Source organism: Oncorhynchus masou, chromosome 15 (assembly GCF_036934945.1).
Source record: "Oncorhynchus masou masou isolate Uvic2021 chromosome 15, UVic_Omas_1.1, whole genome shotgun sequence".
Lineage (NCBI taxonomy): Eukaryota > Metazoa > Chordata > Actinopteri > Salmoniformes > Salmonidae > Oncorhynchus > Oncorhynchus masou.
The window spans coordinates 37,768,295-37,787,161 of record NC_088226.1 but is presented as its reverse complement, the minus strand read 5'-3'; the positions used below and the strand labels follow the sequence as shown (position 1 = coordinate 37,787,161).

At 41.8% G+C, this 18,867-nt stretch overlaps 1 protein-coding gene across 1 annotated transcript in view; it reads right to left on the bottom strand.

The window, feature by feature from the left end:
• The window catches only part of LOC135556215 (tensin-3-like), an 84,726-nt gene extending 66,524 nt beyond the window's left edge, over positions 1-18,202 (bottom strand). The window contains exons 1-3 of the mRNA XM_064989223.1: positions 18,110-18,202; positions 15,306-15,337; positions 5,636-6,692 (exon numbers count right to left, since the gene is read on the bottom strand). Of these exons, the coding sequence (XP_064845295.1) occupies positions 5,636-6,614 (979 nt within the window). The 5' untranslated portion in view covers positions 6,615-6,692; positions 15,306-15,337; positions 18,110-18,202. The remainder of the gene's footprint in view (positions 1-5,635; positions 6,693-15,305; positions 15,338-18,109) is intronic.
• Positions 18,203-18,867: the final 665 nt, after the last annotated feature.

The following is an 18,867-nucleotide window of genomic DNA, read 5'->3' as shown; positions in this document are numbered from 1 at the left end:
TATTTAAAAAATCAGAGTTTACAATGGCACGTTACGTTCACTAGTTTCAAAAACATCCAGTGATTTTGCATAGCCACATCGATTCAACAGAAATACTCATCATAAATGTAGATGATACTACAAGTTATACACATGGAATTATAGATATATCTCTCCTTAATTCAACCGCTGTGTCAGATTTCAATTTTTTTTTACGGAAAAAGCAACCTTGGCAATAATCTGGGAAGGCGCTCAGAAAAACAATCAAATTAGCTGTCAACAGAAACCAGAAATCACATTATAAATATTCCCTTACCTTTGATGAGCTTCATCAGAATGCACTCCCAGGAATCGCAGTTCCACAATAAATGCTTGATTTGCTCGATAATGTCAGTTATTTATGTCCAAGTAGCTACTTTTGTTAGCGTTAGGTACACATATCCAAACGCTCATGCATTACTTCGGACAAAAACTTAAAAAAGTTATATTACAGGTCGAAGAAACATTTCAAACTAAGTACAGAATCAATCATTAGGATGTTTTTATCATAAATCTTCAATAAAGTTCCAACCGGAGAATTCCTTTGTGTCTACTAGAGGAGCAACGGAATGCAGGGCGATATCATGTGGAATGCGCGTAACCAGGAAATGGATCTCTGCCAGTAACCTGACTCATTCAGCTCTTATTCAGTCCCACAACACAGTAGAAGCCTCATTCAAGTTTCTAAAGACGGTTGACATCTAGTGGACGCCGTAGGAAGTGCAACTTCATTCATATCCCAATGTGAGTTCAATAGGGCCTGGGTTGAAAATATACTAACCTCAGATTTTTCACTTCCTGTTTTGAATTCTTCTCAGGTGTTTTCCTGTCATATGAGTTATGTTATACTCACAGACATCATTGAAACAGTTTTAGAAAATTTAGAGTGTTTTCTATCCAATACTAATAATAATATGCATATATTAGCAACTGAGACTGAGGAGCAGGCCGTTTACTCTGGGCACCTTTCATCCAAGCTACTCAATACTGCCACTGCAGCCATAAGAAGTTTAATGCCAACAAATTGACAGTTGTGCCATATACAATACCAGTCCAAAGTTTGGACACACCTACTCATTCCAGGGTTTTTCTTAATTTGTACTTTTTTATACATTGAAGAATAATAGTGAATACATCAAAACAATGAAATAACAAATATGGAATCATGTAGTAAACAATAAAGTGTTAAACAAATCAACATTTATTTTATATTTGAGATTCTTCAAAGTAGCCACCCTTTGCCTTGATGACAGCTTTGCACACTCTTGGCATTCTCTCAACCTGCTTCATGAGGTACCCACCTAGAATACATTTTCAATTAACAGGTGTGCCTTAAAAGTACATTTGTGGATTCCAGGTGACTACCTGATGAAGCTGGTTGAGTGAATGCCAAGTGTATGCAAAGCTGTCATCAAGGCAAAGTGTGGCTACTTTGAAAAATCACAAATATAAAATATATTTTGATTTGTTTCAAATATTTTTGGTTACTTCATGATTCCATATGTGTTATTTCATAGTTCCGATGTCTTCACAATTATTATGTAATGTAGAAAATAGTACAAATGAACTTCTTATGGACCCCTTCTCTCGCCAATCCCTTTAGAGGGATTGATTTGACAACACCCAGTGAAATTGCAGCCGCCAAATTAAAAAACAGAAATACTCATAATAAGAATTCCTAAAGCAAACAAGTGTTATACATCGGTTTAAAGATTAATTTATTGTTAATCCAGCCGCAGTGTCAGATTTCAAAAAGGCTTTACAGTGAAAACAGACCATGAGATTATCTGAGAACAGCGCCCAGCGTAACAACACATGAAGATCAGATGTCAACCAGGCAGGTGCTACACAAAAGTCAGAAATAACGATATCATTCATGCCTTACCTTTGAAGATCTTCTTATGTTGGCACTCCAAAATGTCCAATAAACATCACAAATGGTCTCTATGTTCAATAAATCGCTTCTTTATATCCCCAAAATGTCAATTTATTTGGCGCGTTTGATTCAGAAGAACACCGGTTCCAACTCGCCCAACATGCCTACAAAGTATCTAATAAGTTACCTGTAAACTTGGTCCAAACATTTCAAACCACATTCCTAATCCAAATGTATGTATCCTAAAACATAAATAATCAATAATATTTAAGACGGGAAATACTGTGCTCAATACCAGATGAAAACAAAGTGAAGCACGTTCCAGGTCCCGCGCAACAAAACATTAAAGTGTACCTGGAGTGACACATTGAAATAACAAGGCTACTTCTTCATTTCTCAAAGGAAAAACATCAACCAATTTCTAAAGACTTTTGACATCTAGTGGAAGCCATAGGACCTGCAAGCATATTTCTATTAAAAAAGGATTGCCATAGAAACCTAATGGAAAACAGATTGAGCAAAAAAAAAATCACTGGATGGATTGTGCTCAGGGTTTTGCCTGCCAAATCAGTACTGTTATACTCACAGACATTATTCAAACCGTTTTAGAAACCTCAAGGCGTTTTCTATCTGATAATATGCATATCCTTGCTTGCGGGCCTGAGTAGCAGGCAGTTTACTTTGGGCACGCTATTTTCATCCGGACGTGAAAATTAGAGGTTGACCAATTATGATTTTTCAACACCAATACCGCTACCGATTATTGGAGGACCAAAAAAGCTGATATCGATTAATATGCCTTTTTTTTGTAATAATGACAATTACAACAATACTGAATGAACACTAATTTTAACTTAATATAATACATCAATAAAACCAATTTAGCCTCAAAAAAATAATGAAACATGTTCAATTTGGTTAAAATAATGCAAAAACAAAGTGTTGGAGAAGAAAGTAAAAGTGCAATTTGTTCCATGTAAGAAAGCTAACATTTAAGTTCCTTGCTCATGTCATGTACTTCTAGAAGTAGTGGGTGGAGGAGTCAGGCGCAGAGAGCAGAGTAGTTGATATGTGGAATGTTTATTTCCAAAACAATAAGACCCAGTCCAAAACAACAGGACGAAACGGTTCGAGAACAAAATACTTCCACAGAAATCACACACAAATAACAGAAAACAAGCCCGCACAAAAGCCGTCGGGCCTACCGGGTTTAAATAGCACAAAACCAAAACCTAAACAAGAAACAGGTGCAACTAATCAGACAAAACTAAATGAAACAGAAAAGGGGATCGGTGGCAGCTAATAGGCCGGCGACGACGAGCGCCGCCCGAACGGGAAGAGGCACCATCTTCGGCGGGATTCGTGACAGCTCAGAACATGAGAACATATGAAAGCTGGTGGTTCCTTTTAACATGAGTCTTCAATATTCCCAAGTAAGAAGTTTTAGGTTGTAGTTGTTATAGGAATTATAGGACTATTTCTCTCTATACCATTTGTATTTCATTAACCTTTGACTATTGGATGTTCTTATAGGCACTTTAGTATTGTCTGTGTAACAGTATAGTATAGCCTCTCCTCGCTCCTACCTGGGCTCGAACCAGGAACACAACGACAACAGCCACCCTCGAAGCAGCGTTACCCATGCAGAGCAAGGGGAACAACCACTCCAAGTCTCAGAGCAAGTGACGTTTGAAACGCTATTAGCGCGCACCCAGCTAACTAATCTCTATTCTCGGGAGTTGATAGGTTTGAAGTCATAAACAGCTGCTGGCAAATGCACTAAAGTGCTGTTTGAAGGAATGCTATGAGCCTGCTGGTGCCTACCATCGCTCAGTCAGACTGCTCTATCAAATCATAGACCTAGTTATAACATGATAACACAGAAATACGAGCCTTAGGTCATTAATATGGTAGAATCCGGAAACCATCATCTCGAAAACAAGACGTTTATTCTTTCAGTGAAATACGGAACCTTGACGTATTTTATCTAACGGGTGGCATCCATCAGTCTAAATATTCCTGTTACATTGCACAACCTTTAATGTTATGTCATTATTACGTAAATTTCTGTCAAATTAGGTGGCCCAAACTGTTGCATATACACTGACTCTGCGTGCAATGAACGCAAGAGAAGTGACACAATTTCACCTGGTTAATGTTGCCTGCTAACCTGGATTTCTTTTAGCTAAATATACAGGTTTAAAAATATATACTTCTGTGTATTGATTTTAAGAAAGGCATTGATGTTTATGGCTAGGTACACATTGGAGGAATGATACGCACCGCATCGATTATATGCAATGCAGGACACGTTAGATAAATTAGTAATATCATCAACCAATGTGAGGTTAACTAGTGATTATGATTGATTGATTGTTTTTTATGAGATAAGTTTAATGCTAGCTAGCAACTTACCTTGGCTTACTGCATTCGCGTAACAGACAGTCTCCTCGTGGAGTGCAATGTAATCAGGTGGTTAGAGCGTTGGACTAGTTAACGGTAAGGTAGCAAGATTGAATCCCCCGAGCTGACAAGGTAAAAATCTGTCGTTCTGCCCCTGAACGAGGCAGTTAACCCACCGTCATTGAAAGTAAGAATGTGTTCTTAACTGACTTGCCTAGTTAAATAAAGATTAAATAAAGGTGTAAAATAATAATAATAAATTGGCCAAACCGGTGTCCAAAAATACAGATTTACGATTGTTATGAAACCTTGAAATCGGCCCTAATTAATCGGCCATTCCGATTAATCGGTCGACCTCTAGTGAAAATACTGCCCCCTAGCCCGAAGTGGTTTATGAAAAACCCTGGAATGAGTGTCCAATCTTTTGACTGGTACTGTGTATAATTGCCCAAACTGTGCATGAACTGTAGCCAACTCGGCCATCTGGCCACAGCCTGCACAGCCATCATCTGTAAGAGCTGTAAACACAACCTTCCCACTTTGGACTGCACCCTGTAACCGGTGCAGGAACGGCAGCCACTTCTTCAGAACCTGTCACCAGTTCCCACACAGGCAGGGTAAGAGCCAAAAAACCCAACCCCACTAACCCCCACCCCATCCACCCAGACAACAACAATGAAGAAGCCAGAACCAGTCCCAGACCCAGAACTTTCCACATTCAACGCCCAACCCACCACCCAAAATGTCCCAGAAACAGCCCCCACCATCACCCAAGTCATGCCAGAAACCATGACCCTGACATTACCATCAGAACAGAAATACACACTCCAGATGGCTGTTCACGGTTGCCTCCCCACTAGGGAATTCATCCATAGACGGCAGAGGACACAACCACAACTGTCGCCTCCATCCAGCAATTGCCAGCCCAGACCCCACCCCTCCCCAACACACAGACTGACAGTGGATTGACTGACAGATTGACTGACAGACTAATTCTTCTGATTATTTTTTGATTGGATGACCATTTGGTTATTTTTTGAATTGTTGATTCTTTAGAATTTTTATTGACGATGGATTGAGTGATTGATTCTCATTTTAACTGATTGAATGTTTTACCTGTAAGAATTTAGGAAAAAAAATGAATAATATCAACTTCTAATATGCATTTTTATCATAACTGTAACAGAGGGACAGAGCCTTTCCCTGTGATTCTATTGTGATTCTACTGTATCTCAAATTAGACAAACAGATGTTCAATTTGAAGTCATTGCTAGCTCATCAGTGTGATGTTATTTGAATGAAAAGGATGGAACCCTGCTCTGGTTAACATGGTCTCACCTGATTGGCTGGCGTTGGCGTGCATTGTTGTTTGGCTTATCCCATTGGTGTGGAGGGAGGCGGAGCGGGACAGGGGGAGGGCGGGATGTCGGGTGGGGACAGGTATGAAGGTGGGGTCCAGGTCAAGGATCAACCGGTTGAGCTGCTCGATGGACTCATCCATGTCTGTTACTAACGAGGCAAGCTCCTCCTGCCCACAGGGTTCCCCTGAGGGTAAGGGTGTGGGTGTGGTGTGTGTGGCATGTTTACTGTGTTGGACATGTGTGGTGTGTGTGGAATGTTTGTCGCTGTCCATCTGCACAGGCGACCTCTCAACCCCCACCCCACCCTCCACTCGTCTCTGCACCGCTTCTCTTCTGCTGGTCCCCGTATTGGGCATGTCTGGAACTGACAAGGTGTCTGGAACAATCAGAGGAGGTGTATCCACAGGGCTGTCCCACCCCTGGTCTGTTTGCTCCTCCCCCTCTGGGGCGTCAACTGCCTGCTGCTGCTGCACCCATGATTGGGTGGTGTAGGTGGAGGGGGTGGAGTATCCACTTCCACTCTGGACCAATTGCTGGGCTTCAGGCAGGCTCTCAGAGGACAATGAGCCAATGCTAGCTAAGCTATGCCTGTCCAAGGCAGGGCTAGCCTCAGGGATAAACTCTTCATCTTCCAGGATGTCTGTCTCCCTCTCCCTGGGCAAGGCCTCCTCGTTGACAGGCTGCCCTAAGCCTTCCTTGTCACCGTCCATCTTCCCCTCTCCATTACTGGAGGCTGGGAGCTTTGTCATGTCTTCCAGAGGAGGCTGAGCCTTCTCCAGGCCAACCCCAGATAGAAGCCACCTTTGCTGGGTACGTTCGTCCTCACTGGGCCCTCTCCCGGGACTCACTGCAGTAATAACCCCTGTCCACTGGGAGGCAATAGAGAAGCCTGAATCACTACTGGCTGACAGGGCAAGGTCACTGGGGATTGGGCCGCTGGTTGCTTGGGGAAACATCACCTCCTTTGTCACTACTCCTCTTCCTCACTCTGGCGTAGAGGCTGCCATTGGCAGGGCCAGGGCTATGAGGCAGAGCTGAGGAAGAGGCAGAGAAGATGTGTAAAACAGGCAGCGGTAACTCAGAGTACTTAGACACGCAGACACAAAAATTATGACACGCTTAACAACCTAGAACCCTCAACCTCTTTTAATCATCCTTCGACACACAAACAGAGGCCTGGTGAACTGGACACACACACACACAGTGCCAAGTGTAGGTCCAAAAGGCTTCTTAACAGCTTCTACCCCCAGGTCTTGCATTGACCCCACCTTTTTTTTACTCTGCTCTTACTCGCTGTTTATTATCTATGCATAGCCACTTTACCCCTACCTACATGTACATGTTACTTGACTTCAATTAACCTCTGTCTGTAGACTCGGTACTTGTATCCCCTGTGTATAGCCTTGTTATTGTTAGTACATTTCAATCTCAGTTGAACCTCCCCTCCCCTTTGCCCTCAGAACAACCTGAATTCATCGGGGCATGGACTCTACAAGGTGTGGAAAAAGTTCCACAGGGATGCTGGCCCATGTTGACTCCAAATGCTTCCCACAGTTGTGTCAAGTTGGCTTGACGTCCTTTGGGTGGTGGACCATTCTTGATACACACGGGAAACTGTTGAGCTTGAAAAACCCAGCAGTGGTGCAGTTCTTGACACAAACCGGTGTGCCTGGCACCTATTACCATACCCCGTTGAAAGGCACTTACATCATTTGTCTTGCCCCTTCAAACTCCGAATGGCACTCATACACAATCCATGTCTCAATTGTCTCAAGGCTTAAAAATCCTTCTTTAACCTGTCTCCTCCCCTTCATCTACACTGATTTGAAGTGGATTTAGCAAGTGACGTCAATAAGGGATCATAGCTTTCACCTGGATTCACCTAGTCAGTCTGTATCATGGAAAGAGTGTCCTTAATGTTTTGCGCAGTCAGTGTAGTTTCAGCAGAGAGGAACAGGCTAAGCAAGAGGGTTCACTCGCCAAAATCTGTCCATTATTAGCCCAATGTTTTTCTATGGGAATAATATGCAGACCTAAGCTTGTCGCCTGCCTTTCCATCTATGGGACAGAGACTCCCGTTGTTAGGACGGAGACATGAGCATCTCATCATTATATCAGGTCTTTGGGTTCAGCCTCTTGCAAATAGGAAAGGAAAGTGCACAGTGCACTGTTAGGATGCCCTAATGTACATTGAAATTTCAGCAAAAAATATATAATTACTCCTGTCTAAATAAAATAATTTAAAATACTTCAACAGGGAGCATGACTTAGCCACAGAGGATCATTAGATTTTTTAATATATTGAGCTGGTGTCTATTCCACAAGTTATCACCAAATCTATGACGTTCAAATGCCTAATTGCTCTGTTCCATCCGACTCCTCACACCATTGTCTCATCAGCTCAGCCAGCTCAGTATAATTTATATACTAGATCTACACTGTAAAAAGCATTTAGACATTATCTCCCATTTCTTTTAGACTAGCATTTGGTTTTCCACAGCTGAGATTTGTAATAACCTTGCTGTCTCTCCAAGATTTGAAACATTGTTTCAGTAGTGAAATCCGATCGGCAGCTGTCCTGTGGTAAAAACATGTGTTGAGAGTCGGGATTAGAGAGTCAGGCTGGCAGCTTTTCCCAGCCTGTCAAAATAATGAATCAGTATCATTTTTATGGATATATACAGAAAAATGTCAATAGAAAACACGAAATTGCAACTAGTTTGCTGTCATATCAGCTTCAGTTTGAAGTGATTGTTTTAGCTGTGTAGTTGGCTATCTCTTCTGAACAGTGGCCTAGTGAGAGAGCAAATGTTATATGCCAGGTGAAATCACACATCATTAGCTCATTGTTATGGATGTATGCCCAAAAAATCACTAGAAAACATTAAACAAATGCAAATGCGGCAACTTTGCTGTTATTCTGGCTGCACAGTTTTAAGTGACTGTGTTAGCCAAAGGTGGCAAGCTAGAGCTTCTTAGGAACGGGACCTTTTTTTCTCCATTTCCTGTCTGAATGATGTGCCCAAAGTAAACTGTTTGTTGCTCAGGACCTGAAGCCAGGATATGCATATAATTGGTATCATTTGAAAGAAAACACTTTGTAGTTTGTGGAAATGTTAAAATAATGTAGGAATATAACACAATAGATATGGTCGGAGAAAATCTCAAGAAAAACCAACCGGACATTTTTTTATTTGAGAGGCCATCCTCTTAGAAATGCAAGAGAAATGTCATATTGAAAATGAGCTCCCTGGATGCAATTCCTATGGTTTCCATGGGGTGTCAGCAGTCTATGTTCAAGGCTTCAGGCTTTTAACTTAAAAAAATAAGAAGAAGTCACAGTTTCAGTAGAGGGACACAGTCTTGGAAATTTGTGTTTGCTCGCACCATGAAGACATTACTGCTAAAATAGGTTTCCTATTGAACATACTTCTTTCTGAAATAAATATTATAGTTTGATTGCATTTTAGGGTATCGGAGGAGTAAATAGAAAGGTACTTTGACTTGTTGAAACAAAGTTTAGGGGTAGATTACTCAAATCGATGGCGCCAACTAAACAGACCTTTTGGGATATAAAGATGGATTTTATCTAACAAAACTACACTAAATGTTATAGCTGGGACCCTTTGGATGACAAATCAGAGGAAGAGTTTCAAAAAGTAAGTGAATATTTAATCGTTAAATGTGAATGTATGAAACCTGTGCCGGTGGAAAAATATTTTGATGTGGGGCGCCGTCCTCAAACAATTGCATGGCATGTTTTCGCTGTGATAGCTACTGTAAATCGGGCAGTGCAGTTATATTAACAGGAATGTAAGCTTCCAGACAATATAAGACACGTATATGTACCTACATGTTTAAAATCCATAATATTTATGATTATTTATTTGAATTGCGCGCCTTCCAGTTTCATCGGAAGTTGTCCCGTTAGCGGGACACCGATCCTTAAGACAAGCAAGCAAGGGATAAGAACATTCACAGCCATCATGGTAATGGAACATTTAGAATGAACGACTGTTCCTTTTGAATATCCATAGATTTAGAACAAAAAGACTTAACGACTGGGTCACAACTCCGGCAACCAAACCGATAGGACGAACGACCAGCCGGCTTGGGTAGCAACCCTAGATTTGTGTCAGGACTATATCTCATGAAAGGATGAAAAAGTATGAGTTAATTCATAAAAATAATGTTTTTAATTAAAATATGTCAATAATTATTTGAATATGTTGGTAACCCGTTGTATAAAAGTGATAATTCCTTCAAAGCCAGTGTTTTGAGGATATATTGGCACAGTTTGCCGGCCCTCAACTTTGTCTCGGCCCTAACATCACCTATGCAATATATGCTCCAAACACCAACTTTTCGGGCATTATCACTTAATCACAAGTGTGTAGGCCTATACCTATTTGGGAAGCCTGCAATTTGGGTAGTGTGACTAGCAACACTGCCCTACCAAGCATAAAGGTAGTAACTGCTCATAGAGTGGAATTGGGAGAAATTGCTTTTATTTACCTTGGTTTCACAGTAACTTTATGAAGTTACTGCTAACATGACCCCCATTTTCTCCAAAACACAATATATATTTTTTAATGTTTTACATTTTATTTCACCTTTATTTAACCAGGTAGGCTAGTAGAGAACAAGTTATAATTTACAAATGTGACCTGGCCAAGAATAAAGCAAAGCAGTTTGACACATACAACACAGAGTTACACATGGAATACACAAACATACATTCAATTATACAGTAAAGAAAATATATGTACAGTTTGTGCAAATGAGCAAATGAGGTGCAAATGAGGTAAGATAAGGGAGGTAAGGCAATAAATACGGCATGGTGGCAAAGTAATTACAATATACCAATTAAACACTGAAGTGATTGACGAGCAGAAGATGAATGTGCAAGTAGAGATCCTGGGGTGCAAAGGAACAAGATGAATAAATAAATACAGTATGGGGATGAGGTAGTTGGATGGGCAATATTACAGATGGGCTATGTACAGGTGCAGTGATCTGAGAGCTGCTCTGATAGCTGGTGCTTAAAGCTAGTGAGGGAGATATAAGTCTCCAGCTTCAGTGATTTTTGAAGTTTGTTCCAGTTGTTTGCAGCAGAGAACTGGAAGGAAAGGCGGCCAAAGGAGAAATTGGCTTTGGGGAAGGGCCAGAGGTATACAGAATGGTGTCGTCTGCATAGAGGTGCATCAGAGAATCACCAGCAGCAAGAGCGACATCATTGATATATACAGAGAAGAGAGTCGACCCGAGAATTTAACCCTGTGACACCTCCATAGAGACTGCCAGAGGTCCAGACAACAGGCCCTCTGATTTGACACACTAAACTCTATCAGAGCAGTAGTTGGCAGTCATTTGAGAAACCAAGGCTGTTTAGTCTGCCGATAAGAATGTGGTGATTGACAGAGTCAAAAGCCTTGGCCAGGTCGATCAATAAGACTGCACAGTAATATCTCTTATCGATGGCGGTTATGATATCATTTAGGACCTTGTGCATGGCTGAGGTGCACGCATGACCAGCTCTGAAACCAGATTGCATAGTGGGGAAGGTACGGTGGGATTCTAAATGGGCGGTAATCTGTTTGTTAACTTGGCAGGGTAGGATAGATATAGGTCTGTAGCAGTTTGAGTCTAGAGTGTCTCCCCCTTTGAAGAAGGGGATGATCGCGGCAGCTTTCCAATCTTTGGGAATCTCAGACGATACGAAAGAGATGTTGAACAGGCCAGTAATAGGGGTTGCAACAATTTCGGCAGATAATTTTAGAAAGAGAGGGTCCAGATTGCATAGCCCGGTTGATTTGTAGGCGTCCAGATATTGCAGCTCTTTCAGAACATCAGCTATCTGGGTTTGGGTGGAGGAGAAATGGGGGAGGCTTGGGCGAGTTGCTGTGGGGAGTAGTGGAAGGCATGGCCAGCTGTGGAAAAATGCTTATTGAAATCAATTATAGTGGACTTATCGGTGGTGACAGTGTTTCCTTGCCTCAGTGCAGTGGGCAGCTGGGAGGAGGTGCTCTTATTCTCCATGAACTTTGCAGTGTCCCAGAACTTTTTTGAGTTTGTGCTACAGGATGCAAATTTCTGTTTGAAAAAGCTAGCCTTAGCTTTCCTAACTGCCTGTGTATATTGGTTCCTAACTTCCCTGAAAAGCTGCATATCACGGGGGCTATTCGATGCTAACTCGAGTTTCTTTTTTGTGAAGAAGAAGGATGGAGGTCTGCGCCTGTGCATTGATTATAGAGGTCTCAATCAAATCACGGTGAGGTACAGTTACTCCGCTAACTCTTATCTCCACGGTAATTGTGTCAATGCACGGGGTACTCTTCTTCACTAAACTGGATCTCAGGTGTGCGTACAATCTGGTGCATATTCGAGAGGGAGACGAGTGGAAGACGGCATTTAGTACCACCTCAGGGCATTATGAGTACCTCGTCATGCCGTACGGGTTGATGAATGCTCCATCAGTCTTCCAATCCTTCGTAGATGAGATTTTCAGAGACCTTCATGGGCAGGGTGTAGTGGTGTATATCGATAACATTCTGATATACTCCACTACACGCGCCGAGCATGGGTCCTTGGTGCACAAGGTACTTGGACGACTGTTGGAGCATGACCTGTACGTCAAGGCTGAGAAATGCCTGTTCTTTCAACAGTCCGCCTCCTTCCTAGGGTATCACATTTCCACATCAGAGGTGGAGATGGAGAGTGACCGCTTTTCAGCCGTGTATAATTGGCCAAGTCCCACCACGTTAAAGGAGGTGCAGCGATTTTTAGGGTTTGCCAATTACTACCGGAGATTTATCCAGGGTTTTGGCCAGGTGGCTGCTCCCATTACCTCACTGCTGAAGGGGGGTCCTGTACGTCTGCAGTGGTTGGTTGAGGCAGACAGGGCTTTTGGGCAGCTGAGAGTTCTGTTTACCTCGGCTCCGGTGGTGGCCCATCCGGATTCCTCTTTGGCATCCATAGTGGAGGTGGACACGTCAGAGGCTGGGATTGGAGCCGTGCTCTCTCAGCGCTTGGGCACGCCACCGAAGCTCCGCCCCTGTGCTTTCTTCTCGAAGAAGCTCAGCCCGGCGGAGTGGAACTATGATGTGGGGGACCGGGAGCTGTTGCCTGTGGTTAAGGCTTTGAAGGCATGGAGACATTGGCTTGAGGGGGCTAAATACCCTTTCCTCATCTGGACTGACCACCACAACCTGGAGTACATCCGGGCAGCTAGGAGACTGAATCCTCATCAGGCAAGGTGGGCCATGTTCTTTAACCGTTTTGTGTTTACCCAGTCCTACGGACCAGGTTCCTAGACTGTTAAGGCAGACGCACTGTTCCAACTGTATGACACAGAGGTGCGGCCCATGGATCAGACTCCCATTCTCTCGGCCTCCTGCTCGGTAGCGTCGATCGTGTGGGAGCTGGACGCGGACATTGAGCGGGCGTTGGTTACTGAACCCTCTCCACTCCAGTGTCCCGTCAGACAACAACAAAGTCAAGGTATTGGAGTGGCCATCACAAAGCCCTGACCTCAATCCTATACAGAATTTGTGGGCAGAACTGAAAAAAACGTGTCGAGTAAGGAGGCCTGCAATTCTGACTCATTTACACCAGCTCTGTCAGGAAGAATGGGCCAAAATTCACCCAACTTATTGTGGGAAGCTTGTGGATGGCTTCCCAAAACGTTTGACCCAAGTTAAACAATTTAAAGGCAATGCTACCAAAACCTATTTGAGTGTATGTAAACTTCTGACCCACTGGGAATGTGTTGAAAGATATAACAGCTGAAATAAATAATTCTCTCTTCTATTATTCTGACGTTTCACATTCTTAAAATAAAGTAGTGATCCTAACTGACCTAACACAGGACATTTTTACTAGGATTAAATGTCAGGAATTGGGAAAAACTGAGTTTAAATGTATTTGACTAAGGTGCATGTAAACTTCCGACTTCAACTGTATGAAAGTGCCCATCTGTCTGATTTTTTTAACCACGTACACAACAAATAAGCTGAGCTTCTCAATTATTTTTTGTTTACCTCACGCAAGTCAACAAAGTCTGTTTTTTAACATTCATTGTGAACAATAGTTCCTCAGTACTTTAAAAAATCTATCCAACACTCCCAGCCTCGATAATCACCAACGCTTTGGTGTGGAAGAGCCAAATATCATGATCTGATGATCCCATATATCGAGTATAAACATCACTAGAGCAGGAAACTCTGAGGGCCCGGAATAGGCTAGTTGATACAATGTTGTAAGTTCACTAGCTACAGCTTCAGGCTGGACCCAGTGATGATGTTATACAATGTTGCACTTCACTAGCAATAGATCAAGTCAAGACAGATAGAAAGGGAGGCAGAGTAGAGAAAACCGGAATGTTTTCTACTGTTATATTTGTTGGCTTTAGACCTATGTATTTTACTTAGTTGACGATGGAAGTTATAGGCTTACTTCTGAATTGTCCTGAAGTCTATCTTAGAGTTCTATGCTCTTATTTCTTTAGCCGCCAATGGATCACAGTTTACCAATGTGTCCATATGGCAGAGGCTGGTCCTCTTGCCATAGTTGAATTTTAAGATTTTTATCATTTTACTTCAGATTTTTATGATTAAACATCTGACAATGATTTATTATTGAAAGGAAACTGTTCCATGACAATGCGCATTTAAAAATAATCATAACTGGCCCGCAGATCAGTATAAATGGTAAGATCAATCATAAGCTTCCCCAAACCTGAAACTCACAAGCTTCCTATGTTTTTTACTATTACACCTGGTAAGAAATTGTCCCATGAAAAAACGTGCCCACCTTTGGAAATCAAAGGCCCCTCCAACTGATTTGTTCTGGCGCCGGCCCTGCTGTGACAGGACACAGATGGCAAGCTCTCTCTCTCACACACACACGTGCACACCACACACAAAGTGACCTCTAATATTAGAGTAAACCAGGAAAGACAAAAAGGATTGTAGAATGAACTAGAGAGTGGTTCCAGCTGACTATCCACTCTGTTCTACAAAAGTCCAATAATATACCAGATGTTGATATTAGATAACGCACAAATTCCTCTATCTGATGGAAGCTGTTTAGACAGACATTTTCATCTTGAAGAGCAATAATAACATACTCTTACTGTAACAACACATGCATAACATGCACAGTATATAGCTACCGTAACCATAAAGTTTGTGCCACACAATTGCACTAGATGTTGATATTAGGTATGACGTTCCATAGAAATATCTTAGCTAATGATCTAGAACATCTGGGTTCTCCTTCCATCCAGACTTTTCATAAATGAAACAGTGTGTGCATCCCAAATGACACCCTATTCCGTATATAAAGCCTTACTTTTGACCAGAGCCATATGGGGCACTATATTTCGTACTATATTGGGAATATGGTGCCATTTAGGATTCACATCTTGTCTCGTTCATAAAACAGCCAGACTGCTGAACCCACAGAGCAATAAAATAAACATATTCTAGATTCATATAGCTACCAGTATGAAACACTAACCTGAAACATTGTGTGGGTGCCCTTATAGAAAAACCACATGATTTCACATGTGGAAAATCACATGATTTCACATGAAATTTCACATGTGAATTAATGGGAAAACATGTGGTTTGGAATACTTCACTTACCATTTCACATGTGGAAACGTGGTTCTGGAGCACTGCACATGTGAAAACAAAAATGTGTCGTTATGATACACACAGTGCTTTTAACAAACAATGTTTTCAACTTACATATTAGACACACTTTCACATACATGACTACATTGTGTATGTTTCTTTTTTCAGTAATTATTATTCAACATGTTGCCAACGGGGATTTAAACTCACAACCTCTTGGTTCATGGCATTCTGATCTTTCTTCTACGCCCCCATGCCTGTGTTAATAACTGATTTCACCTGTACTCTTTCTTACACATTGGAGTGCAATGTTCATCTCAGCTTTGCTAAAAGTCAGCTTGTGAAAAACTATTATATTCATCATAGTGATTCAGGAGTAACGTTGAACTATACAGAAAACCCTCAAATCGTGCGCCCCAAAAGTGATGAGTTCAAATCCCATACTTAGGCTGAAACAGCGTACCCCAGACTTTAAAACTACCATTTCTTTACAGTAATTTATTACAAGGGTTTGGTATGGTTTAAAACCATATTGGACCATCATGCGATGTCCTGATGACTGGTAAAACAAATGTCTTGAGAAACTTTTACAAACATCCTACAACACAAGAATTTTCTGCACTGCTAAATGTTGCCCAGATTTGTGTCCCTGAGCACTGCTACTTTTTCGTTCGTGTAATTGCACAGACATTGACTTGATTCTGGGCAACTTTTAGCAGTGCAGAAATATATTCTTGCCAATAAACCCGTAGCCGGTCTTTGTCATGGACACAGACCTGGTGGTGTAGAAGGAAATTCAGATTGCTGGCATCACCCTTATGGAAAAAAAACACATTATTGCTCTCGGGATTTGAACTTGCAACCTTGTGGTCTGGAGTGCATTAAAGGTTGACTTTGGGCAACAATAACATATCTAAACTGTATGCCTGATCAATGCACCATCATACCAGCAGAAACATTGCACCATCATGCAATCAGTGTAATCTGACTTAAAAATACACCTTATGGAACAGCGGGGATTGTGATGAGACACACACACACACAAGTAAAGACACACACATGACAACACATGCACTATACAAACACATACACATGAATGTTGTGTTGTAGATATGCGGGAGTAGAGTAGTAGCCTGAGTGTATTTGGGATTTGGGATTTTATTAGGGTCCCCATAAGCTGTTGCAAAAGCAGCAGCTACTCTTCCTGGGGTCCACACAAAACATGAAACATAATACAGAATGACATAATGCAGAACATCATTAGACAAGAACAGCTCAAGGACAGAGCTACATACATTTTTAAAAAGGCACACGTCGCCTACATACCAATGCATACACACAAACTATCTAGGTCAAATAAGGGAGGGCACACACTTAATGTGTTGTGAAATCTGTTGTGTATAACTGTCTTAGTTTTGCTGGACCCCAGGAAGAGTAGCTGCTGCCTTGGCAGGTTTGGGGAATTAGCATGGCAGGATAGTAGACTGAGGTTAAGTTTAGGAAAAGGATTAGGGTTAGGCTTAGCTACAATGCAACAGTTGTCAACAACTGTTGTTCCAGACGCGAATGAACCTGCCATGGACCAATGGCAAGCATCAATGGATGTAACTTCATATCAAGAAACGCCTCTACCAGAAAACACCTCTAATTGTGGTCTGCACTTACACCCTTCTCAATAAGTATGAACCTGGTGGCACTGCAGAAACACCGATGCACTCAAGAGGTTGCAAGTTCAAATCCTCGAAGCAGTCATGTTGGTTTTATGTTGATGTAATGTTAGTGGCGATAATTGGACCATTATTAACTTGAATCTCAGCAGCTTTCAGCAAAGTGCAGGAATGTATTCTGGTGGTGTAGCAGATCATGTTATCATGTGTTGACATTTTGAATCCCAATGTTGTCACATTTATTTCACATGAGATCATGTTTTCACATGTGCTCACATGTCGTTGCATGCTATCACATGAACTTCACATAAAATCACGTGGTCACATGAGATCATGCAAGATCACACACTTCATGTGTTTTTTCCGTAATGGTGGTTTTGAACCCAGTATGATATCCAGATGGACAAAAATCCATCCCAACGAAGCTACATACATACGCACAAATATGCACAAATGCAAAAACGCACACATACATGCACGCACACAAACACGCACGCATACACACAAAAAGTAAAATACCCAGTGTAGCCTCCTCAGTCCAGCGAGACTATGAAACTCCAAACCAGACTGGCACAGTAAAGCCTCTCTCAACCTCAAGTCTCTCTCTCACACACACACACACACACACACACACACACACACACACACACACACACACACACACACACACACACACACACACACACACACACACACACACACACACACACCTCTACTCAACTCCCTCCCACAGAGCATACACACAAACACCAGCACGCAAACATCCCTTCCCACTCATCAATGTAGCACACATATTGAACAAGCTGCAACACAGACAAAAACGATACCCTGTTAACTTACACCAACTCCTCTCCCACCAAAAACACTCACTACCATCACTAACACCACATGCATTCACTAATACAAATAGTACTACAACAACTTACAGAAACAACGTCATCCCTATAGCAACTGTAACACAGCTTACATCATCACTACATCTGGAAACAACATGCAACGCCTCTTTCCACAAGTCGGAGAGAACCCAGATGACAAACACATGAGTGAAACAAGAAAGATAAATAAAATAAAAAATGTAAAGTAGAGGGGAAGAAGAGAAGAGTAAGAGAGGAGAAAGAGAAGGAAAAGAGTGGTAACCGTTCAGACCAGGTTTTGCGTAGAGCTCCTCTCCTCTCCTGTCGTCTCTCTTACTCTCAGGCAGCTCTTTCTCTCAGGCAGCTAAAGGATGACTAGCAGAGAGTAACATTCTTTCTCTCTTACTCTATAGGTGCTAACTGCCCCCCTGGGTCCCCCCACGCCCTCTCTCTCTCTGTCTCTGCTCTCTCACACTCTCCTTCTCAATTCAATTTCAATTTAAGGGGCTTTGTTGGCATGGGAAACATGTTTACATTACCAAAACAAGTGAAATAGATAAGTAGATAAAGAAAAGTGAAATAAACAATAATAAATTAACAGTTAACATTACACTCACAAAAGTTCCAAAAGAATAAAGGCATTAAAACATTTCTCTCGATGTGCAAAACTGATAGAGACATACCCCAAGCGACTTACAGCTGTAATCGCAGCAAAAGGTGGCGCTACAAAGTATTAACTTAAGGGGGCTGAATAATTTTGCACGCCCAATTTTTCAGTTTTTGATTTGTTAAAAAAGTTTGAAATATCTAGTAAATGTCGTTCCACTTCATGATTGTGTCCCACTTGTTGTTGATTCTTCAGAAAAAATACAGTTTTACATTCTTCCAGAATGGTCCTGTATTTGGCTCCATCCATCTTCCCATCAATTTTAACCATCTTCCCTGTCCCTGCTGAAGAAAAGCAGGCCCAAACCATGATGCTGCCACCACCATGTTTGACAGTGGGTATGGTGTGTTCAGGGTGATGGCTGTGTTGCTTTTACGCCAAAC